Source organism: Grus americana, chromosome 3, assembly GCF_028858705.1.
Source record: "Grus americana isolate bGruAme1 chromosome 3, bGruAme1.mat, whole genome shotgun sequence".
Classification (NCBI taxonomy): Eukaryota; Metazoa; Chordata; class Aves; order Gruiformes; family Gruidae; genus Grus; species Grus americana.
Window position 1 is genome coordinate 26,511,911 of NC_072854.1, and position 24,820 is coordinate 26,536,730.

Sequence of the window (24,820 nt, forward strand, 5' to 3'; positions counted from 1 at the left end):
AGATATCTAGATGTCTTGCTGCTGTCTGCATCATGGCAGAGGAATCGGTGGTCTTTTGTAAGATTAATCAGGTCTCTTACAGTTTGGGGGATCCCTTTTGGCTGCTTGGAAGGAGCCTTTTCTTTCTCTAGTGAAGGAGTTTCCTTCCTTCACCACCTGGCTGCTTCTTGCACGAGTTTTGGTGACTCCTATTCTGCTTGTTTAGATAATCTAATAGATACTGTAATACATTTAACCTATTTTAATCGGAATCTGTTTCCCAGTCGCTTTGGGGTCCTTTTTTCTTGTCAATCTACCCAGCACCTCAGTTGTGGCTGTTTATAGCCGTGAACCACAAGGCACTTTAAATGTCAGTGGTCAGAAGATACGAATTGCTAGCTAGGTTTTGCCATGTGGTGTCAGAATGAAGCTATCACAAATGTTGACAATTCTATTGCACCTGGAAAATTCTGTTTGCCAGTAATGCAGCTGATGAGTCTCGCCGGCTTTCGTGCTACTGTGGCTTTCAGGAAGGTAAGCAAGAGCTCAGCAACAGACTGCTTTTGACGTAGAAGGATGGCCCTCTGTGTCTGTTCGTGTTCAGAGAACTTCTTTTACAGACTTTTGGGCTTCCCTCTGTTTGCATCCTCAAATCCAACCTGGAATACTTCAGAAATGGATAGATCAGATTGAGAAGATAAATGATGGATTTATCGAGTCTTGAGTCACACTGTTACATGTGGTCACTATGGGGAGTTTTTGTCCAGTTGCGTAACTGTAAATTCCCCCTAAAAATAAATCTAACCAACTATACTGAACTATGTGGCATTATCCACCCTGAGGGACTGATGGTTAAATAAAAAAATAATGATTTGATTGCCTATACGAAGTTTTAAGTTTCAAGGATATACAGTTATACTGACAAACAAAATTATTTTTTCAGTTAAGATACTACTGCAAATAGTCTATGCCCAGTAAAACAACTGTCTGTCTACAATACCTTGTAATTTGAAATGCGAGTTTCAGTAAAATGAGCTCATTCAAATACATGGGGTTTCTGTTGGTTTAGTCTGATGTGGTTTTGTTTTGACTTATCTCATCTCACAGATCACTTGCCCAGCTGCAGCGACTAGAAGAACTTGATTTAGGAAACAATGAACTTTATCACTTGGTAAGAGAACATGCCACTGAAAGTGCACATTGGTTTTGTTTTATGCATCATTTAGATTAAATAGGTCGTAGGATGTCCAAAATTGAAGAAAGAAAAATGTATGGAGGGAGAGTCTTTTTATGCATACAGATGAATTCTGGCAGTGGGTGGGTGCTTCCCATATCTGTTTAGTCTTGTTCAGTACAGTATTACTTTACCCATCTGATCTCTAGAAAATGAGAGCACTGCACAGACATTTTTCTATGGAAAGAAAAAGGAGTGGAAGGGCACAAACTCTTGTCTGCACTTGCAGTTGCAGGAACACATGGGTTTCTGTAGGGAGCTGGACAGGCTGAGCACAGATGAAAGCTCAGCTATTTCCAGGGTGGGAGCAGGAATCTTTGGGAAGGGGCTGAGGCAAACTGTTGAGAGTTGCAGTGTCTGACATTGTGGCAGATAGATCTACCAAAAGATACCCATCATCTCCCTTAAGCTGACTCAATTAAATGTTGGATTTGCAGTAGATTTAAGAGTGTGCATGCAATTTTTTAGTGCATGTCAGGTAAAGTATGGTAGCTTGTTAAGCTATAACAATTAATTTGTATGATGGAGTTCCCAAATGCTTACAGTCACCCTTGCTGCACTTAACTGTGGTACCTCTAAGTAGTGCTTGGAGTAAAGATTGGTTTACTCAGACTGCAATTATGGGGTGGCCGTTTGGTTTTTACTTGAAGCTCCTATGTTACTTAACATTATTACTTTTTATGTTATAGCCAGAAACAATTGGTGCACTTTTCAATCTTAAAGACCTCTGGTTGGATGGAAACCAATTAGCCGAAATACCTCAGGTAAAGATGAGCTGTACTGATACTGTTTTGAAGATGCTTTTTAAAGGAAACCTTTTCATTCGTACCTAAAGGGAGGTTATCTAAAATGGAATAGTTTTCTCGGTTCACTTTTCCTGGGTGTGGTTTTTGGATGTGTAAGGCATTTCTCTTAATAAGTTCCTCTGCAAGGGATTGTCTATGATACATGTTTTCAGACATTTTCTTTTAAACATTTTGACAAAGGAATTGTTTCCTTATAGGCACATTGTTCAGTTTATAGGATGATACAGTCCTGGCCCAATGATTGGGAAACCACTAATTGGCTGAACTAACCCTTACCTTTTGTATCAATCTAAATTTCTGTTTTGACAGTTTTGAGGATGAATCGGTTTTTTGCAGTCATCTTCTTCGATTCAAATACAGTGTTTGGAGAAGTACAGTGACAGAACTGTTGCCATAAATAGAAATTTTGATTTATGCAGGCAAATCCCCCATCTGACATCAGTCATGGGATGAGGGGCCTTAGCATTTAAAGCTTACAGCACTCTAAATTCCCTTTCTTAAGAATTATGATAACACATAGGACTTTTTTTCCCCTCTTTTTCCTTTAGAGCCAAGTCAAAACCTGTTTTCCCCTGTTCTTGTGCAGTTTGCTGTTATTTGCTGTATTGATCTCATTGTCAACAGCGTAACTTGGAAATCAGTTACAGTTTAGTGGGCTTTGTTGATTTTGTTGTTGTTTGGCTTGGCCTAATAATTTTTTAAGTAGATGTAGTTAAACACTGATAATCGTTCATAAAAGGTCAAGCGTGACTTCGGCAGCTGCCATTATTGTGTATTTTGTCTAATGTCCAAAAGATGAACTTGTAGAATAAAGGATGTGTGTATGTGTTTAATGAAAGATCCTCTTGAGAGGCAAACATTTCCAAAATAAAACAATTGATCTTGTCAGTTGGGATTAAGGCTGTCACTGTATGGAAATTTTGTGTATGTAAAAGTAAAGGACACTTCTGCCCCAGCCGTTCTGTTCTCCGAAAGATGATTTTGATGACTAAAGTGAGAACTATTCTAGAGCGTGTATAGGGGTGTCTGTGAACATGGGGAATGGGAGGGTGCTCTGATGGCTAATAGGGACAAAGGTATTTCTCTGTCAGACTTTTAGGCTAATTGGTGGATTACTATTGTAAAAAACTAAGTAATCATTAATAATTGTAGATGATGGCAGTATAACTTGGCAGTTCAAATATGCTTGCTAGAGCAACACTCCCAATTCCTGTTTCTACATTTGTTGCAGTTGGGAGATGTGAAGATATGAAATCCCTAGATGTCACGGCATGTTGCTGTATCAGCCAGGAGAAACTAATCCTAATTTGCCTAGGGTTAATTGGGAGGGGCAGACTTTAATTATGTGGAGGTTGATAATCTGTAGTTCTGAAAAAACAACTTTGCAGTCTTTACTTGAGGAAAACTCCAGTTTTGGCTGGTGCTTGCCTGGGTGTGCTCAGCATACCTTGTTTGACTACTGAAGCCAGCCTTAGTTAGAATAAGAAATTGTGACTGAATCACTTGGTTTATCATATGTAAAATGTAATTATTTTCTTTTTTCCGCATTTAGAGGTCATACCAAGAATGGCAACTTTAGAGGTCATACAGAGAATTGTTTTTCTTGAATTTCATTGTGATGGTACATTTTTCAAATTGCTTTGTTACATGTTTGGGCATGACTTAAATTTTTTGTCTTGTGTCACAGGAAGTAGGAAACCTGAAAAACCTGCTTTGTCTGGATGTTTCTGAAAATAAATTGGAATGCCTTCCTGAAGAAATTAGTGGTCTGACTTCTTTAACAGACTTGCTTGTTTCTCAGAATTTACTTCAGGTCTTACCTGATGGCATTGGTAAGTACAAGGTGAATGCTATCACATGCATTTAATCCACTGTAATTTGGAAGTTGTTTGTTTTCAAGTCTTTTGAAGTCTTTTTGTGCAAGATATGAGCTTGTCTCAGCTTTTTTTTTTTTTTGTGTAGTATGAAATGCACAACTCTATTAATTTCACATTTTAACTGTCTGTATAATGACTACCTCGTAATCCTTTTTTGGCCTTCCCTTGATACCTACCCGAACAAAATAAAAGTTAATATATCCTCCCTGTTCCTACTGTGTCCACATCATTGTAATAACTCTCTAACATTGTAAAATTCTAGTTTGTATCATGCTGTAGGTCACTTGATAAGACTGACTGACAGTATCACTACAAAAAAGACATCCATTTTAGTTGGGATGTGTAATTATCTTTAGTTAGACAATGTGATTAATCCTATACTGAACCCAGTAGAAGGCTGTTCCAGCTTCAGCCCATTAATCTTCACCCTGGAGGATCCAAACTACAACCTTTCTGTGTTTGACCCCTTAAAACGAGTTTAATAATTGAGGCATGTTTTCTGAAGCATTACCAGTGCCTATTTTAAGGTAAATGTTTTTACCCTTGGAGTAACTGTGACGAGGAGTCAGCAAGGCATTGTTTCTCTACTACTCATCAGCTGATTTTCCAGAGAGTTTCATGTTGCAAAAGTGTGCCCTCTGCTTGCCAGGATCCGCCCCCCCCCCCCTCAAAAAAAAAAGGTGTAGAGGAGGGAGAACTTGTGAATGTGGTTTAACTGGGAATGTGGAAAAGAATGGACAGATCTTCCTCCTCCCTCCATATGCTATATGACCCTAAGAAAGGATTAATATTTTTCTAGAGGTTAAACTTGGGGGAGTGGGGTGACTACTGTGGGTCGTACAGTTGGCTAGTGTGTGTTTTGGTAGAGAGTTGTAGCAACCCTGTCTGATGGTCTGAGCTGGCCAGTACAGTTGTTGTACATCAGAAATGGAGCTGTGTCTTCTGAAAGGCTGCAGCCCACGCAGCCTGCACGAGGGGAGCTGGTCTGTAACACCAGCTGGTGAACAAGAGGAGCTGCTGCTTGTCAAGAATCCTGTAAAATGGGGATCCTTTGCTGGGGAAGGGGATTGCGAACGGCCGGGCCATTTCAGGCCATGTGCATTTGGAATGTTTTCTGGATGTAATTTTGTTAAAAAGGGAAGAAAAATAATTCCTTCTTTTGTGAATATAATAGCTTACTTGTGTTTGGAAAATTGGGTAGGGCTACCGTACTTATTCTTTTTGTGTAATATTGGAACTTATGTGAAATTGAGAAAATCTGGTATTGTGGTTGAAGTGAACCTCGCTGGGCTCTGTGGAAGATACTGGGAGGTGCTCAGCTGATCACTGAGTCCTTGGTTGGATTGATGGATCTGTAGAGCCGTCAAAGCAGGGCTCTCACCAACACCAGTGGGTCAGGTCAGTGTGGTGGGTTGACCCTGGCTGGGGGCCAGGTGCCCACCAGAGCCGCTCTATCACTGCCCTCGTTCACTAGACAGGGAAGAAGAAGTACAACAAAAAACTTATGGGTGGAGGTAAGGACAGGGAGAGATCACTCACTAATTATCGTCACGAGCAAAACAGACTGAACTTAGAGAGGAAATTCATCTAATTTATTACGAAGCAAAACAGAGTAGAGGAATGAGAAATAAAATCAAATCTTAAAACACCTCCCCCCACCCCTCCCATCTTCCCAGGCTCAACTTCACTCCCGGCTTCAACCTCCGCCCCCCCACTCAGTGGCACAGGGGGACGGGGAATGGGGGTTACGGTCAGTTCGTCACACATTGTTTCTGCTGCTTCTTCATCCTCAGGGGGAGGACTCCTCTAATTGTTCCCCTGCTCCACATGGAGTCCCTCTCACAGGAGAAGGTCCTTCATGAACTTCTCCAACGTGAGTCTCTCCCACGGGCTACAGTCCTTCACGAACTGCTCCAGCGTGGTCTCTTCCATGGGGTGCAGACCTTCAGGAGCAAACTGCTCCAGCGTGGGTCCCCCACGGGGTCACAAGTCCTGCCAGCAAACCTGCTCCGGCATGGGCTCCTCTTTCCACGGGTCCATAGGTCCTGCCAGGAGCTTGCTCCAGTATGGGACTTCCCATGGGCCACAGCCTCCTTCAGGTGCCTCCACCTGCTCCGGCGTGGGGTCCTCCACGGGCTGCAGGTGGAATCTCTACACCCCCTCATCCTTCCTCCATGGGCTGCAGGGGGACAGCCTGCTTCACCATGGTCTTCTCCATGGGCTGCAGGGGGATCTCTGCTCCGGCGCCTGGAGCACCTCCTCCCCCTCCTTCTGCACTGACCTTGGTGTCTGCAGAGTTTCTTACATCTTCTCACTCCTCTCTCTGGCTGCAAAAAGCTCTCCCTAACTGTTTTTTCCCTTCTTAAATATGTTATCACAGAGGCGCTGATTGGCTTGGCCTTGGCCAGCGGCGGGCCCGTCTTGGAGCCAGCTGGCATTGGCTCTATCAGACACAGGGGAAGCTTCTAGCAGCTTCTCACAGAAGCCACCCCTGTAGCCCCTCCCCGCTACCAAAACCTTGCCATGCAAACCCAACACAGTCAGCTGTGGCCATGTCTCACCAAGTGTCTAAAGCCCCTAACGGAGGTGGCTCCAGCACCTCCAGGCAGCCTGTGTCAGAGCTGCACCACCTCCCAGTGAGGAACCTTCTCCAGATGTCCAGCTGGGACCTCCCATGCTTCAGTTTGCAGCCATTGCTGTCTCACCTGCCACTGCAGAGAAGAGTTTGTCTCTGTCATCTCTGTAACTGCCCTTTAAATAGTTGTGAGCTGTTATAAATGCCTCCTTGGCTGTTTCTTTGCTGGATTCAACAAAGCCAGCTTGCTCAGCCTCAGCTTCTGTGTGCCCTGGTCATCTTAATAGCTTTGTGCTGGACCCCAGTCAGCATCTCTCTTGAATTGGGCAGTCGGGGGGGGGGAACACAGGACGTGAAAGTGAGCATGATTTTACAGGTGTGGCCTCACTGGTGCCAAGTAGATGGAACGTAGTAACTTCCATTGATCTGCTGGCCATAATTCTCCTAACGTAGTCCAGCCAGCATTTACTTTATTTCTGGTAAGAGTGCACTGCTAGTTCATATTCAGCCTGGTGCCCACCATAAGCCCCAGGTCCTTCCCAGCAGGGCTTTTGTCCAGCCTGTCACTTGCCAGCCTGTACTGGTGCATGGGGTTGCTCTGCCCAGGCACAGCGCTCTGCGCTTCTTGCCGAACCGTGGGTTTCTGTTTAGATTACTATCTTGCTATGTATCAGCTGTCTCTTCATGATTTAGCATCATCAGTGAATTTGATGTGCCAGCCTATTACAGCTGTTTTGGAGTGTGGGGATAGGCAGGGAGGTGTCAGCAGCTAGTGATGTCTCCTGCGTTCTCTGTCTTGAGCTCTGCTTTGCACCAAAGATCATTCTGATACAAAGGAGCAGAATCATAGAATAGTTTAGGTTGGAAGGGTCACCTAGTCCAACTCCCCTTCAATGAGCAGGGACATCTTCAACTAGATCAGGTTGGTCAGAGCTCCGTCCAGCCTGACCTTGAACATTTCCAGGGATGGGATATCAACCACTTTTCTGGGCAACCTGTTCCAGTGTTTCACCACCCTCATTGTAAAAAAATAAAATAAATATTCTTACTTGTATATGGAAGAACAAGGTGAACTTTCTCCTCTGAAATAGTATTTTGTCCTTCCTGGGGAGAAGACCTTCAAAGAAGTTTGATTTCTTTTCTGAAAAATGAACTTGGGTTTCATGTTTGACTAACTGGGTTCTATATTAGGACAAAGAGACCTTGATCCTGTTTACATTTTGGGCTGTTATTTCAGTGCAAGCCTTATTACTATGGCTGAGTAGGCATAAGTGATCTTCTGAACGTTCCTTTATGAATAAGCATTGTACAATTGAGGAAAAAATAGATAATTTTCTCATGTTTATAGGCCTTTGGTAGAAAGATCCTTGACATTTACATGGGGTACTGTTCAGATTGCAACTTTAATACAATTTAATATGCTTAAATATTGAATATGAATATTTATATTGAATATGAATTCAGTGATGTTATAAACTTGCAAAAATAGTGCAAGCACCAAGTGAAGCAGTGCTTGAATTCTTTTTTTACCTGAAAAAAATTTTCATTGTGTTAGAGTATTTCTAGAAGTCTTGCAGCAGATTGATTTTTCTGTAATTAAAGCAGGCATCAGAGGATACTAAGCTAAATAAATGTGTTGCGCTCTCTGTCCAGGAAAATTGAGGAGGCTCTCCATTCTGAAGGTTGATCAGAACAAACTTATTCAACTAACGGATTCAATTGGAGACTGCGAAAGCCTTACTGAACTAGTTCTAACAGAAAACCAACTGCAGGTAAGCATGGTTGTCACTGCTCAAATGGCTGGCAGTAATAAGACCTGCTTCTAAGTGCTGAATCACTTAGCTTGTAAGGTTACACACCGTCACTACTGTTAAGTAGCGAGTTTCCTTTAAATGCATCTTATTTCTAGCCTTTTAAATGAATGCTGAAGATCAAGTTGTGTGTGGTAACAATCCTCCCTTCCAAAGGCTTAAGCAATTACATATTCACTCTTGAATCTTTCATGATCAGTAAGGGAATTGGAGCACCTGGAGTGCAGGTATCATTTGCTTTGTTGTGTTTTTAATGTGGAGCTTGTGCCACGTTGCATTGTTGCCAATTTTTGCTGTGCATTATCTGGATCAGACTTGCTGGAACTGAATAGAAGCCCTGAGCGCTGCAGAGCTGCTGTTGTATTGTTCTTTGCTCTGCTGATCTGCTCCAGCCAGGTATTAAATGTGATATGTGGTCAGTTAAAATAAAATCTTAGACTTCCTTCCATTAGGTGTTTCTTTCCATTATTTTGATAGTGCCTTCACAGGACACTGATGCTGTAGAGTAGAAGTGTTTATAAAAAAATCTAGATTTGAGCATTTCTTAAGTTAGGTTGGTGCTTGGTTGAGTTAGGAGCTTAAGCCTGTTGGAAAGATGCCTCTCCAGAGGTCAGTTCATAGCACCCAAGTTAGAAGCTTGCCTCTCAAATAGCTATTTAGGGAGCCTACAGTTAGATAATATAGGCATTCTGTATACATGCTTCTGTACACAGCTCTTATGTATTTATCATCTTAGTGCAGAGAGAACTCATGAGTGAATTTTGTATTAGAACCTGACATTCCTGGACATTTCCTCTGCAAGACAAACCCTCGGATCTCCTTCGGAAATCCTGGTAGTAACGAGGGTTAACTACACTCCAGTTTTGAAAATGGATCAGTCTATTAATTCATTTATCATCTTAATGCAGAGAGAACTCATGAGTAAATTTGTATTAGAACCTGACATTCCTGGACATTTCCTCTGCGAGATAAACCCTTGGATCTCCTTCGGAAATCCTGGTAGTAACAAGGGTTAAGTACACTCCAGTTTTGAAAATGGATCAGTCTATTAATTCATTTTTAAAGTGAGATAAGTTTTTGTTCTGACTCTGTGAATTTATGAAGTCTGTTTGCATATTATTTTGTTTTTGTTGCCACAGTCATTGCCGAAGAGCATTGGAAAACTAAAGAAGCTGAACAATTTGAATGCCGATAGAAACAAATTAACATCTTTGCCCAAAGAGGTAAGTTTTGTGCAATTAACTCTCACAGATGTGATTATACAAACAGAAAACTATTGATTTGAAATGCCTACAAGAAATAGCAGGCAGCTTTGATCCACTGGGCATTCTTCCCAAACCAGAAACTTGTCCATTAGATCTGAACAGCAGCTGTGATGATTTGGTAGCTTGGAAGTGCAAAATGTCTTTGCAGTTGAACAAGAAGGCTTGGATCTAATTAGCTTGTAACGAGTAATTCCCAGTGTGGGTGTCAGGTCCAGCACTATTTGAAGACTGGGAGTTCTGGTAGAGTGAAGGAATTTAAACATCAATATGCCTCTTCTGCATGTAGTATAAAAATACTGCTGGAGTCTTCCACGCCTCACTCTTGTGAGCAATAGCAAAGGGAAGGTTGCATATTCTGAAAAGTGACTGTTTTGACAGTCTTTTTGGTTTTGGAGGTCTTGGGACTACTTTTGCCTTTAAATATGAGGACCTGACATGACCAAGATCACTGATACCTCAGATCTTACAGCTGTGATCACTAGGACTTCATGTCTACTGTAACAATATATGGAATGAAATGGGGCTAGAATTTCTGTTGTGAAACTGAATATAACAAAGGCCTTAGAAGTAAATTCTGGAAAGAGATCAGGGGAAGCAGCATCCTGTGATTGGAGCACGGGACTGCAAATTGGTTCTGTTTGCACTACTGTTTCTCTCTAATTTTTGTCCAAGTAGTTCTCCCCCTTAATTTTCCTATCTGTTCCTAACATGTGGCTCTGAGGTCGTAGCTTTTGTTCACCGCTTCCAGTCACTTCAGGAGCAGGAGGGGTACGTACTCAGGTGGCAGCCGACATGGGAATTGAGGGGAGTATCAGCTCTGGCTAGTGAGCACACACTTCTGCTCAGGCCCGCTTACTTGTGGGGCTTGGACAGCTCAAGGAGGAGGTGTGAGGAGGAAGCAAAGTGTCTGGGAACCAGATGGGGAAGAGCTGATGATCTGAAGAGGAGGGATCAAGCAGGGGCAGAGGATGCTGGTGTGGCTCTGGCAGCAACATTTCCAGTGGCCCAGGTCTGAGCTGCCACAGGTTGGTCACCTAATTGGGGCTCCACGATAGCCCTTATTGCTCCTTTAGAGATTGTCTTGTAAGTGTATATTTCACTGGGGTGGAGGGAAGGTGAGGGAGGAAGAGAAGATGAGAGTACTGCAGCTCCTCTGGTAGAACAGTGTCTCCTCTGCAGAGGTGCTGCTGGTTCTGAACAGAACATTGCAGAGGGTGTACCCAGAAGCTAGCAAGAGGCAGGACCTTGAGAAAACCATGTTTCTGGGTTGGGATGTAATGGCAATTTTGATCTTGTGCTTATTCAGCAGAAAACTTTCCATTTCTTTACAAAGAACTTAATTTAATACATTACACAGGTGTCCTAAACTATCTGTACTCAAGACTTGTACAATTTTGTGTCTTGTCCATCTTTAAGCAGAATTACTCTTGAGTTTGTTATAGCGTGTAGGATTTTACTGATGCACTTTATTCCCAGATTGGCCATTAATAGCTTATATAGTGTATAAGAACTTTTCTTGGTTAATGAAGTTCATAGTATTGGAGACGGTGCATGAGCCGTGTGACTTGGAAGGAGCAGGGACAGGAGAAGGCTCAGCTTCAGAGACAGGTAAAACAGCATGAATATGGAGTGTGTCTGTCTGGGGGGAGTAAGAGAGTCAAGGGCTCGGTGCAGAACAATGGAAATTAATGCTGAACAAGAAATTGGGGGCATGGACCCAGAAATGGGTTTCAGAAGTGGAAAGCATTGCTCAGTCACTGAAGGAGTTGGGGATATCCAAGGGTGAAGTAAAGAACAAGAAAGAGCATGGAGAACATTAGTGCACATAAGAGAGAGGGGAGGGGATGTCTGCACAAGGGGTGGGATAAAGTCAGGGATGAGTCTGTGTTTGGGGAAGGCAGGTGATGTGGAAATGGAAGGTGGTATCTGGAATGAGGTGAGTTGGGGAGTTGTAGAAAGTCCAGGAAATAAAGATGGGAGAGGGTTGTTCCCAGGGAGCTTGGCAGAGAAACAGAGGAAATAGAGCTCCTTGGCATCCACTTCTTTGAAATAGATTTTTTTTTTCTCTACTCCCCTAGCCCCGCCCCCCCCAAGGTCTCCACACGTATGTATCTTTCTCATTAGAGCAAACACTTTGAAATTACATTTAACATAGGATTTCCAGAATGCTTCATTAAAGTATGTTTTGCACTGTGGATTTTTAAAATTCTTGTTATTATTTATTTTTAAAGGAAGTCAGTCCTTCTCCAATTGGAAGGTCATATCCACCCTCTAGATTGGTGGATTTGAATTCCAAGCTGGTAACGGTAACAAATAGAAAGCACAAACAACTGATGCAATGATTTGTCTCAAAAATACTGTTAATAAGCATGTATCGCAGAACCTACTGTCTAGCTAACGAGACTTTTCAGCTTCAATTTTTTTCAAGTTTCAGTTTCAATTCCTTGGGCTTAGGCTGTCCAATAAAACACTTTTCACTCAAAGACTTTAGATTGCCTTCTAACAATGCTGAAATGCTAGTTTTGAAAACAGAAAGAAACAGAAGCTGCTCTCTGCTCATGTTTCATCTGTTCCTGGAGCTGCATTTTCTTTGTGTAGTATTTTTCTTAACCGATAGCTTTTTGCTTTAAACCAAATGTGGATATTTCTGTAGTACAAGTTTTCTGGTTAAAATTCAGAGGAATTCAGTGAAGAGTCACATTTCATAACTCTAAAAGAAAAATGGTCTGTGTAAACAGAGTGCACAGGTATAATGAGTGCTGTTTGCTGTTACGCAAAGCATCCACAGGAGCAGCTTCAGGGGTGCTCATAATGGCAATGATCCCAATTCTGAGTTTCCCTTTGGATGGCAGGGATGAACAATTTGGTGTCTTGGTGAAATGTTCAATTTTCATTTTCCTTCTCATCATTAATGACTTGGGGAAAAAAACCAAACCACAAAATGCATTGGTAGAGCACTTCAGGAAAACTGAAGAATGTGTCACTTTTTTTCTGCCTGTTGGAAGGTTCTGCTTGACAGTGAGAAAGCATACCATCTTTTTCATTTATTTTCGTCTCAAACTGACTAATTAATATTTAAAAACATATGCGAGCTTCTTACAGCTGTCATTTTCAACACCCCTGCCTGCTGTGTGTTGCTTAAGATGTCTCCTGAGATGGTATGGTGAAGACTGGGGTCTCAGACCTTTGCACATCAATCAGTGTTAGTATTTGTACACTGGTTCCCTCTTCACAGAAGCAGAGTCAGATGTAGGAGTAGAGTATGCACTGCAGATATTCTTGCTCGGTATTTTCCTTTCTTTTCCTTTCCCTCTTCTCCTTCCTGCTTTCTTTCACTCTTTCTCTGCCTTATAGAGTGCTAGAACAGCTGTGCATTTGTTGTCTTTTTCCTGATAAGAAATAGGTGTGGGACAGGCCTTTACTGGTTTGTGTTGGAGAGGGACAAAGACATAGTCGGGTAACATGTACAGAAAAAATGGGACTCTACTAGCAAGAAGAGTACATGTGACAAATATCATATCTACTTGCTGGTGTCTCTGTTCTTCCCTCCAGAATTATTCGTATAGCAAAGAGCTTTTATAGATATGATGGCAGAAATTATGTGCCTGCTCTGATACAACCTGGTGAGATAATCTATGAGTTCTAGCCTTTTTGTGGTGGTTTGGGGTTTTTTTTGGTGGTTTAGGGGTTTGTTTGGGTTGTGGGTGTTTTTTCTATTTGTTTTGTTGGTTTGGGTTTTTTGTTAGCAGTTTACTAGGATTGGATTTTGGGTCAGCCTGTCAAACCATTACATTATCAGGTTGTTTCAATGCACACTTGTAAAGCCAGTCTCTACCTTTTGGTGCAAGATTTCTTGACTTGGGATTCTTGAGGAGCTTGTATGCAAATACTCCTTCAAAGTTCCCTGGTTCAAAGGTTCTTTCCGTATCTGGTGCCGATGTGTAAGGTAAAACATGGAACAGCTGAATGTCTGACCAAGACTTGAGTCACTGACAGATTTCATCTTCAGTATCTCGTCTTGCAGCTCAATCCCTCTCTTGCTGAATTGAGTGGCGAAACAAACTTCGGCACGAACTGAGAATGTCTAAACCTGTTCATAGTTACAAATGTTTTTCCCCTTAAACTTGAAAGACCTGCCTGGTAACTCTTTGGTATTGAAATCCCACCCTGGCACTGGAACGCTGGTGAAACTGGTGTGTTGATTTTGGCACTTGCATAAATAACCTCCTTGGAATGTTTTCCAGTTCATGTGCTTTTGTTAATGAGTCTCTACAACCGGCAGAGATCTGGTAATGTGTCCGTCCTGGCTCTGAGGTGTATTGTGGCTGGGAATTATTACTACAGTAGGTAAAACTGCAGGGTTTTTTTTGGCAATAACTGTGCTTTTTACATTTTTCTTATTTTTTTTTAAACAAGTTGGGGCTGCTTTGTTATTTCTGGTTTTAATTTCTGATGTCCCATACCATCCCTTCCCTCATTTGTGTAAAGGTACGTGTTTGTGTGTCTCAAAGGGAAAAAAGGCAGTGAAGAAAAATGCAGCAAAACTTGTCTTGAGTCAGAGGGCAGAGAAGCAATATTGCTGTGCTCCTCCCACGCTATTCACCAGTGGTGCAAGGGATGTTGAAGTGAGTTTGCAGATTTTCCTAGCCACTTTAAAGTTGTTATTAACTGAATAATAGCTAATAGTAATGAATTGAGCATTTTCTTCCACCTCTAGATGTATTCTGTTTGCAATTAAAGAATTATTCTATTTTATCTGGGGCCAAGGAAAATTCTGACTTTATTTAGTTCGAATCCAAACCAAATTTTGCTTTTGACATCCTGGAAAAGATTTTACAACAAAATAGCAACTGTGTTTAAATTCCCAATATATTTATCCAAGTTGTATAAGCCTAGTGAGAGTTCTTGATGCTGACAGCTCTATCGAGACTTGAATGAAAGAGATGTGTCACTGGGCTTTAACTAGTCACATGCTGAAGAATAATCATTGTAGTATTTGTCATAATGTCTTCTTTTTTTTTTTTTTTTTGCATTGCTTATACCTGTGTGATAGATGCTAACTGGTAAAGGACAGCAGAATTGTTTCATAGCTTTTGAGCAGTTAACAGATGCTGAGATCAAAAGGTGTTATTCAACTAATGTAACTTGAGGGTGTTCTGAGTTTCCCACCTTTAATTTGTGTTTTGACTTAAGAGCACTAACTGTGTGAGGATGTGCCATGGTAATCAGTGAAATTTTGGTCTTTGGTGATGAACAACTGTAACTGACAGCTGGGCTCAAGACAGGAAGCAAATGAGAGTTTTTGGGAGGGATCTAACTGGGAAGAGAGGGATGAGTCTGCACACTCCTCTTGGGTTTACCTCCAGAAAGCTGCAAAGTTGTCATCAGCAAGAAAAAACAAATGGTAACCATCAGGTTATTGTAACAGAGAAGTGCAGTAAAATCAGGTGGTCAAAAATACACAGCTGATACAGGTATCAGAACAACAGTCTGTCTGCAGTAGGGAAGAGGAGTCACCAGAAACATCTGCAGAGAAGTGATGTGATAAGACTTACAGTTCTGGAGGACTGTTTAAGATTGGACTGGCAGTGGGTATGTGGATGTCAAAAAAAGCAGGAGGCCGAAATGGTGAGCGTTGGTCATGATCAGAACATAGAGGGGAGTTCTGGCAGCCAAGCTGACATCCTCTCTGTGTATGCCCAAGTCTAACTGCTGCTCAAAAACAAGAAAGCTGTTAGAAAGATGAGCCTCAGACTGAAATTGAAGAAAAGAGCAAAAAAAATCCTCCACAAGGTCAGAGTTTTGTGTGGAACCCAGAAACGTCCTATTGACGTTCATCCTCTGAAGCAAGTCCACCTGAATGAAAATCAGCAGTTTTGTTCAGACTTTACAGTCCTGTAAAATCAGTGATCTCAAAATTAGCACTTCATAGTAATGATCATTTTTGGCCTGACTGATGTGTGGGTCTTGTTTTTGTGGGTTTGGTTTTGTTTTTTTATCTGGGCTGACTGTTCTTTGGAGATGGTGGGATGAGACAAGTGAATAACCCTAAATAAAAGTTGCTAGAATGAAATAATTCTCAGGAGTGTGACTTAGACATGTACAACTCATTTGAGACCTTTTCCTGACATCTAGCTCACTACAGAAGAACGTGAAGCACTTCTTTAAGCCTCCAGTCTTTGGAACAGTTACTCATGTGCCTAGAACTAAGCACATGCTTGTCTCCATTAATTGAAGTCTGTGCTCGAAATGAACTGTGTGCTTAACTGTTAAATGGGCTTGTGGTCTCAACTGTGTACTCGGTGCCTCTGCGGTGGTTTGGCAAAGTCTGTTGTAAGCATGTGATCAAACCCTTGGAAAGCATGGCTCTCTGTCAGATAATGACTCTCAGCCAAACCAGCGACGTTCTGATACTGTATTACTTCATGGTGGTCACCAATTCCTTTCAGCATGCCATTTAGTGTGTGCACTTTGCCTCGGTGGTATCACTTTGTGTTTAGGTTTTCAAATGTCGGACCTGATGTCTTTCTGTACTGCTGGATGGATGCCATCTTTTTTTGAAATGACAAATGTTTTTAGTTTTTTATAACTGTCAGCTTGTCTTCTTTCTCTGTGATATCTCACTCGATGCTGCTTGTTAGATGCGCCTGCATTTTCTAAAAACATAACAAAAATTTGGTGTCTTATCTCCCCCCACTACCCTATTAAAAATAATAAAAAAAAGTCTTCACTACCTCAAATTGAAACAAAATCTTTGAACAATTGTCTATTGACTGATAGAGCAAAGTTAAAATAACTAACGTAAAATAACTTAGGAGTTCTAACCTTCTTTGGCAGTAGAAGAATGTGTGTTCTGTCTCCATTTGTTGGCATGCTCTTGTCCAGTATGGCTAAAGAAAAATAAATTGAACATCTCTTGTATTTTCTTAATTGTTAGCCGCTTGGAAAATTATGGGTCAGGTAAATTGATAACCCTGTAAGTATTATTCAGTCCACGGTTCTACTGTTACCTTTCATTAAACTGCTTTAAATGCATGATGACTCAGGCCGGCCGGTTCCACTGCTGCATTTTTCCATTGTCAAAAGTAAAGACGTTTTGGTCTCATCAGGGCTGCATGGCTTTACTTTGTTTGGCTCAACTCTTTGGATCTCCATGCTCCAAGACTGAATAACGCAAACTTCATTCATGGAAAAGCGAACACTTTGTGTACGGTTAGGGCATCACTTGCCAGCTCATCAACATTCACTAATTGTATCTCTTGCTTTTCACAGCTCCTCATGTTAGATACACCAATTAGACAGTGTGTGTGTATATACATATATTATTTTTTTCTATATAGCACTGTATTCTGTGAATGTGTCAAGGCACATTAGTTAAGAATCTATACATGCTTTAAAGCGAATAGCAGAATTACTGCACTCAGAAATGTTTGCTCGCTGTTTGAGCGCTGGTTCCTAAGGGCTTTGATTCACAAGCTAAAATGGCTAACAAGATTGCTGCTCCTAGCGTGCACGCAGGGCTGGGAAAGCTGATACTTTTGTGAAAGAGCTGCATCTTAGAGTGCAGTGATTTAAGGGAAACCATCCCAGATTTTGTTTAGTTCAGAGAACGTTGTGGTGTAACTTTGTGCTGTAAATAGCTTGTGAATCAGAAGCCTTGAGCAGCTGATCGCTACTTTCTTCCATTAAAATGTATTTATGATACAAAGGAAGGTGAGCAGGGTATAAATGCTCTGTTTGTTTTATTTTCTAAGTCACAGTTGCATCCTTTTAAAAATAGGTTTTTCCTTGGTAAAGAGTGTAGGTTAAATTGACATGATTTTTACTTTGACTAGTGGAAAAGCTTTTGTGGTCTTTGTCTGTAATCTGAAATTTGGGTTTGGACTGAAATGTAGATTTTACAAAGACAAAATTGACAGTTAACTAGCACACATAAATAATCTCAACTCAGATTTGGGGACTCCTGACCAAGGTGTAGTGACATGTTGGCTATACTGTGACAGAAGAACCTTCTTACATGTGTGTGACTATAGAAGTCCTCTAATTTTTGAACTAAGATCTTTCAGTAGGTTTGCTATCTGTAGTTAAGTTCTAAGTCTGCTTAACTCGAAAGCTTCAAAGGGCATTGGGATATTTCGCCTCTAATACTTGGAGTAAGGGAAGAAACATATTTCTTTTTCCCTTCTTATGGTGAGTTTTGGAACTGGCAAACAAACAGCAGTGCTTTTTGAAGCTCTGTATGATAAGCAAACAAAGGTAAGTTTCCTTTGTGAATAGGAACAAAGAGTTACTTGAAACTGCTTTCCAGTTGCTAAAACTAATAATCTTGGTGTTTATAGGAGTAGTAATTGCCATTTAGAACAAAAAGGTGGAATGTGTTTTTTGGTTGGTTTTTTTTTAATCAAATGTAGATGGTCTATTTTTCTGAAAACATGTACCATTGATGCAAAATGTAGATATTTTATGGGTAAAACTGAAAAATTTTGCACCCAAAATTTAGCTTGGGAATGCAGATGCTTACATTTGGATAAATTGATAAATTGCTAGAGACAGAGGATATTAGATTAAATTGTCCAGGTCGTATGGGAATCATCTTGAAATTAGATGCTTCTAATAAAACAGGGCATCAAAGATGTTACTCAAAGTCTTCAGCTTTTTGTAAACTTGTCATTACTCTTTACGGACTCAATAAATGTTGGGAGTTGACTGGTTTATTTAGCATTTTGCCTTGCCTAAAGCCCTGTTGCACTTGCTTGTATCTAAAGTTACCATGAGGAAAAAAAGAATTAATATATAAAACATAGAACTAGAAAAAGTTGAAAAGCTAGTAATTTTTGTGAGGGTTGTCTACAAAGTGGCATCTGTGTGGTTACTGATCTCTTCTTGGCGTGGAAGGCTCTAGAATGTAGCTAGAACCTGACCTATTTGTAAAGATACACATTATTCGCAGATATAGATGTTCAAGAAACTGCTGTAACAGACTCACTTTAGATCAGACTTCTTTTAAGATAACACTTGTTTTCAGTCTGTACCTCTGAGTGAAGTCTGGCAGGCATCGTAACTTGAATGTGCTATGACATATTACGTGACCCGTACTGCATGCCTTTCTTTATACTAGTGTACTGCAACCAAACCAGACTTTTTTTTTTCCCCCCCTCTTCTCTAATATAGATTGGGGGGTGCTGCAGTCTTAATGTCTTCTCTGTACGTGACAACAGATTATCTCGAATTCCCTCTGAAATTTCACAAGCCACTGAACTTCATGTTCTGGATGTTGCTGGAAACAGGTAAGAGATTCTTGTATTGTCATATTCTTTTGCTGGATTTACTTAATTCTTTCTAATGACAAAAGATACTACGTCTAAGAATGAAGTACCAAAAAAACAATTATGACTTTTGTGTTAGGGTTACTGTTGAAATTGTCAAAGTTGTCTTCCCCCTTGACCCAAAGTAGCATAAATTGTGTGTTGTCATGAGTACGTCTTCTGGATTGCTTTGACCCTGAGGAAGAGATAGGATTTAAAAAAACAAAACCAAAAACCTCTGGATTTGTGTGTTTCTGAATTAAAAGTGAGAATCTAGATAATTTGGTAGAGCTTCAGCTGAAACTACCAGCTTTAATGTCAAGTAACACTGAGTGTCTTGTCTTAGAGGTACAGTGCAAGTAACAAATAATGCCACTTTGACCTTGCGGCTTCTCATGAATCTTAGTTGGTATGCTTCAGACATCAAAATGCAAAAAGGAGTGGATTGAAGCATAAACCAGCAAATTAGTTCAGTTGCTTAGTAGGAAGTTAAATGGAAGAAAAAAAAAAGAGGAAAAGCAAATGGCATCTCATCTCTGCAATGTGATTGTCTCATAGGCACTTCGATATTTCTGTTCTGGCAATTGTGTATGTACAAGGCTCCAGAGCAGAAGCAGCTGACTGCCTTCCAGGGAATTTTATTGCAGTAGAAAAAGCTCAGCATTGTTATCTGTTATTCACAGCTATAGAGAATTATGGTCTAAAGTTAAGCTGCAGATTCTTTTTAAAAGAATGGGGTAGTTGGAATTGATGACTACTGCAATGCCTTCTATTAGAGGCATTAGTCTCAATCCTGTTGATTCCAACTCAGGGATATATATACTTAAGAGTCAACTTCATGACCATCTATTAAATCTCCTAGAGATTGCCCTGACTTTTTTTACTTTTCTTTTCTGAACTAGGCTGACGTATCTTCCCCTCTCACTGACTACATTAAAGCTGAAGGCTTTGTGGTTGTCTGATAACCAGTCCCAACCTTTGCTGACGTTTCAGACTGACACAGACCCTGAAACAGGAGAAAAGATTTTAACATGTGTATTACTCCCTCAAATGCCTTCTGAGCCTGGTTGCCAAGGTAAGCGCCTAGAGTCAGTTTTTCATTACCTACAGGAGTACTTCTTTGTTTACTGTGTTTGTTACATAAAGATTTGTAAAACAGGGTTTTTGAAATCCATACGTAAGTTCTAATGAGCAGAGTAGCAAAGTTCTGGCTGAATTTTCCCTTTTAAACTTTTTTTTTTGGTATTCATACTAGTTTTCAGAAGACTTGCAAACATGGCTGTGAGTGTTATTGAAAATACAATGACACCAGCTACAATAAATAAAATGCAGACCTGGAAAAAGAAAACTTAATCGTATCATTATTCTGAGGCTTGCCATTGGGCAAGTAGTGGTGTCCATATTTGTGTACATTGATTATATGTCTTAAATACATATATATGTAGTGAAAATTGGTGGCTTTCCAACTACAATCGCTTTATCAGAAAAATAATTACATAGCTAGTAATAAGCAGTAGACATTTTACGTTTTAGCAAGCTAATTTTCTTTGAAGCAAAGATGCTGTACAATAAGTTTATTATATTCTTCAACAAGTGTAGAATGGCAGTATAAGTTCTTTTCCATTTTGTTCTGAAACTTGCCTCTGGGTCAGGTGGAACCATAAACTCTTTTTCACTGTTGGCTCGGTTGCTGCTCCAATAACTTCTGCCTCAAGCTTTTATAGCAATCTGTGAACATTCAAGGGGATTCATCTGAGCTAATACTTGAACTCTTGCTGTAATTACCAGAGAGAAATTTATGCCATCCAAGAATAGACTTTTAAAAGAAACCATGTAGATTCTCCTCCACTGAGTACAAAGGGGGCCTGAGGAGAAAAGCTCAGCTGTAGATATCTGCATTGTAGGTACCCAAACTTACCTAGATTAATTCCACTCTTTCAATACTATGCAGCTGGAACAAATAGAAACCGTAAAAGCAGTAGAAGTGTAGAAATGGCTCTGGTTTGTGTCAGCTTCTGGATTTTAAGAATACAAATTGCATTAAGAATTAAAATAAGTAAACAAATTAACCCCTTTAGATTTAGAGAAGACTAAGCTAGCTCAAGAAGAGTAATTGAGGCAGGCTAACTTTCTCTAAAGGCAACACTACTAGAAATTGCATTTCTTCCTTTCCAAATGAATCTCATGGCCTGAAGGTTGTTGGACGTGTGTGCCTAAGCAATACTAAAAGGATGAGGTCAGTAAAAGCAAAGATCCTGTGTTACAGAATGCCATTTAGGGAACTGGCTAATGTCAGATGGCAGCCCTGATCCAGAAGAAAAGCACGTGTAGCGGCAAGTATATTAAAATATGTAATCAGTGCTCTAAAACTGCCAGAAGCCTGAAACAATCCAAGTACAGAAATTTTGCATTTATACAGAAACTATTTATTGTGCGTACTTGATAATAGAAAATTAATGCAAGTTCTGTTTTCTATCAAAAATATAGAAATAGTAAATTGTAAATCCTGGATGAGTGATTGGTTGGATACTGCAATTATTAACAATATAGCATGTTAATGTTTTAGGCTTGCCGTGAATCTTTAATTATGTTTTGCTTTTCTAACAGATAACCTACCACGATGTGGTGCGCTGGAGAGTTTGGTAAATGAAGTGTCAGATGAAACATGGAATGAGCGGGCAGTGAACAGAGTCAGTGCAATTCGCTTCTTAGAAGATGAAAAAGATGAAGAGGATAATGAAATGGTATGTTTTCCAAGCCTTTGGATACCTGCAGACACTGTGCCTTTAATGCAAAAGCGTATGAAAGTATCTGAGCTCTCTTGCTCTAAATATTTCAGCTGTGACTGCATGCTTTTTGCGTGTGTTTATAGAAGAAATTGTTCATCTTGACTGCTGAATCTTTTCACGTTGCCTTAAAATGCCTTTTTTTTTTTTTCTTTTCTTTTCTTTTCTGCTTTGAATAGAACTCTTACGTTCTGATGCAGGACAATCTTTGTTTTATTTTGTTTTCCTGTGTCTACTCAGGATGTTTTCTTTCCAGAAACAAGATAGGATCTTTCTCTGCATCTGTGAAGCTTTACTGCCCGAAAGTATATAGGGTCCAGTTTAGGATTCCAGCACTCTGGCATGTGTCTTCATTAAGTTTGCCTTTGTTTGTCTCTCTAATTTCTATTTCCGATCTTTTTCTTTCTCTCTCTCTCTCTATTTCTTCTTTTTTCTTTCCTCCACCATTAGCATTGAAACAACCGTAGTGTCCATAAAGAGCAAGAATGTTGCTCGTTAGTTTCCCACTTAAACAAAGGATGTGGGAACATCTGTCACTGTACTTATAAGACCTCTCCATTAAGTTGGGCTCTGCATGTCCTGAAGATCAAAATGCAACGTGATCTTTAGCTTTACTAACTTTCATTAACAATTAAAACTCTTTGTAAAGATTAAGACTGCTTCAATCAGATTTTCAGCATGCTTCTCTGATGCTCGAAAAGCTTGCTGGTGGTCCTCATTAGAGCTCAGCTTGAGATACTTCAGGGCACTGTCGGGATTGTAGCACTCTAGAAACATGGTCTTACTTTAAAAAGTGACTGTAAAAATTCTTAGCAGGGAAACGAACATTTAAGTTTTCAAGTAAGGTGGTTATGCTTAATCCAAAGCAGCAGAAACTAAAAGTGTCTGATGAGCATGGTTCGTAGACTTTGAGTGATAAGGGAGTTCAGAATGATGCTTCTTAATAACTATATCAACCCGAGAATGTCCATGTAATAACGAGGGCTTGGGTGTTAATGATAACTGCTTTCGGTCATGGTATTACAGCCTGACTTGAAGCAAGAACCTTTTCGGGGGAGGATAAGTTTATGATCCTACTGGGGTGAAGGAAGGGCAGATTTCCAAACCAGTCTTGACCTATGCACCCATTATGGGTCATCAGTTCTGTGTAATCTGCACAGTTTACATGTATACCGCTGAAAAGTAATTGCATGTGTATATGTATTATACTGATACATATTTGTGCAATTATTCTTGGTGTTCTGTTGGTCTCTAATCTGGATGCTAACTGGGGTTTTCATAAATTTTGTTTTCCTTGTAAAGGTTTCAGCACAATGATGCTAGACGTTCTTGTGTCTAAGATGGGAGAGAAGTACTCCCTCTTCTTCCTTTCAAGATATTTGTTCTCAACTGACAAGAGAACCAAACTGTGTGGTGGGGCCGGAAGGCATACAGAGCTCCACACAAACATGTGTTTGACACTGTAAAGAGATCTTGTGGGATTCTTTCAACCAGCTGAATGTTTTTTGTTTGAAATATGATCTTAAATCACTTGAGTGGTTTTGGGGAAAAAAATAATCCCAATATTTATGAAAGAATCTTCACTGCATAACTTGTAATTGTACTTCACTGGAGTGGCTTTCAGAGTAGTAGGTCAAGAGAGGAAAAAATTTGCTCCCAGACAGTTCTTAAAACCTCTTTCACTGTCTTCATAAACAAGCAGCTATGAAAATAACGTTCAACATAGAGCATCATAGTTTGAAAAGGGGGGGAAAAAAGAAAAAAAAATTGATACCTAATATTTGGTATGTGAATGCTAAAGCCTTGAAAGCGTATGTTGTTTTTCAAAGAGACGAAGGCAAAACCTCTTATTGCACTGTTTATTTTTAGAGAACACTTCTAAGGCGAGCCACTCCACACCCTGGAGAATTAAAGAACATGAAAAAGACAGTGGAGAATTTACGGAATGATATGAATGCTGCTAAAGGACTGGATTCAAACAAAAACGAGGTCAATAATGCCATTGACAGAGTGACCACTTCTGTGTAGAGTTTCATCTCCAGGTTTTACCTCCTGTGTCTTCCCCTGCTGTTGAAATGTTCCTGTCGTCTTCTGGGACCTCACTGAGCCCCTTTTTGTTTTTAGCCAGAACCTGATTCATCGTCTCCATATATGTGAAAAGTGCTGCCCACTGGAAGAAAGTGCCTTATTTCATCCAGGCAGTGAACCAATAATTTCCAAATCAATATTGTAATTTTAATAGTGCTAGGCTTTTTTAAAGTATAATACACTACTGTATGCAGAATACAATATTTTTGTCTTAAACACAGGGGAAATAATGCTTTTCTTTTCCAGAGTGCTGGGATATATTTTTTTCCCCAGTGGCTGGATGTGCTGGTGAGAAATATAGTTTTGTGGAAAATCGATACACTTTTTTATTTTTTTGGCAGCTCAGATGGTGTAAATTTTAAATTTTTGTATAGGACTTTCATAACAAAATGATGTATTTCATTTTTAAGAGAAAATTTATCTTGAGCGGTACATATTTTAGTATTTGTGGAAGAGAACAAATTTCATGGACAATTGTATTCATTTGTTTGTACCACCCATCGTGCCTTATGGTGTCTTGTACGTCATATTAGTCTTAAATATAGCAATTTTTGAGGAAAGTGAGTAGATTTAAACTTGGTCTCCTGTTTTAGATCTGTTTTTCCTTTTGGACAGTAATTTGTTGGGATTTTTACAGCAGAGAACTTATGTTTGTATCATGGGGTCTTAGGTCGTGAAGCACAAATGTTTTGTTGTAAACAAAATTAAGATTAAAATGACCAAACTGCTATTGTTATTACATAATGCACTCACACTTTAACTTAGTTGTAATGAAACATCTTGTTTTGGATGCCATGTTGCATTGCAGTCACTAGAAATTCCTGCTTCCCTTGGTGGTTTTTTTTGATTGGTTGGTTTTTGTTTTTTTTTTTTTTAAAATGTGCCATCTGTAAAATAACTTTAAAAACAGCACGGTAGACTTTCAGAAGCACAGTATGAAGCTAGTTTTATGTATTACACAAGAAAGCATGATTCTTTAAAGTGCTTTGGTGGTTTTATATAAATATATAAAACCATAATAAAAAAAAAATCTTTAAAAGCTTCAGTAGATTTATTGTATCATTAAAATAGCAATTAAAGTATGTATGAATTAA

General features: G+C 40.0%; 1 protein-coding gene across 1 annotated transcript in view; it reads left to right on the plus strand.

Annotated features, from left to right (window-relative positions):
• LRRC1 (leucine rich repeat containing 1) overlaps positions 1 to 24,820 on the plus strand; it is a 77,051-nt gene extending 52,231 nt beyond the window's left edge. The window contains exons 6-14 of the mRNA XM_054821488.1: positions 1,087 to 1,150; positions 1,903 to 1,977; positions 3,707 to 3,851; positions 8,125 to 8,243; positions 9,422 to 9,505; positions 18,719 to 18,834; positions 19,755 to 19,927; positions 21,460 to 21,596; positions 23,508 to 24,820. Of these exons, the coding sequence (XP_054677463.1) occupies positions 1,087 to 1,150; positions 1,903 to 1,977; positions 3,707 to 3,851; positions 8,125 to 8,243; positions 9,422 to 9,505; positions 18,719 to 18,834; positions 19,755 to 19,927; positions 21,460 to 21,596; positions 23,508 to 23,666 (1,072 nt within the window). The 3' untranslated portion in view covers positions 23,667 to 24,820. The remainder of the gene's footprint in view (positions 1 to 1,086; positions 1,151 to 1,902; positions 1,978 to 3,706; positions 3,852 to 8,124; positions 8,244 to 9,421; positions 9,506 to 18,718; positions 18,835 to 19,754; positions 19,928 to 21,459; positions 21,597 to 23,507) is intronic.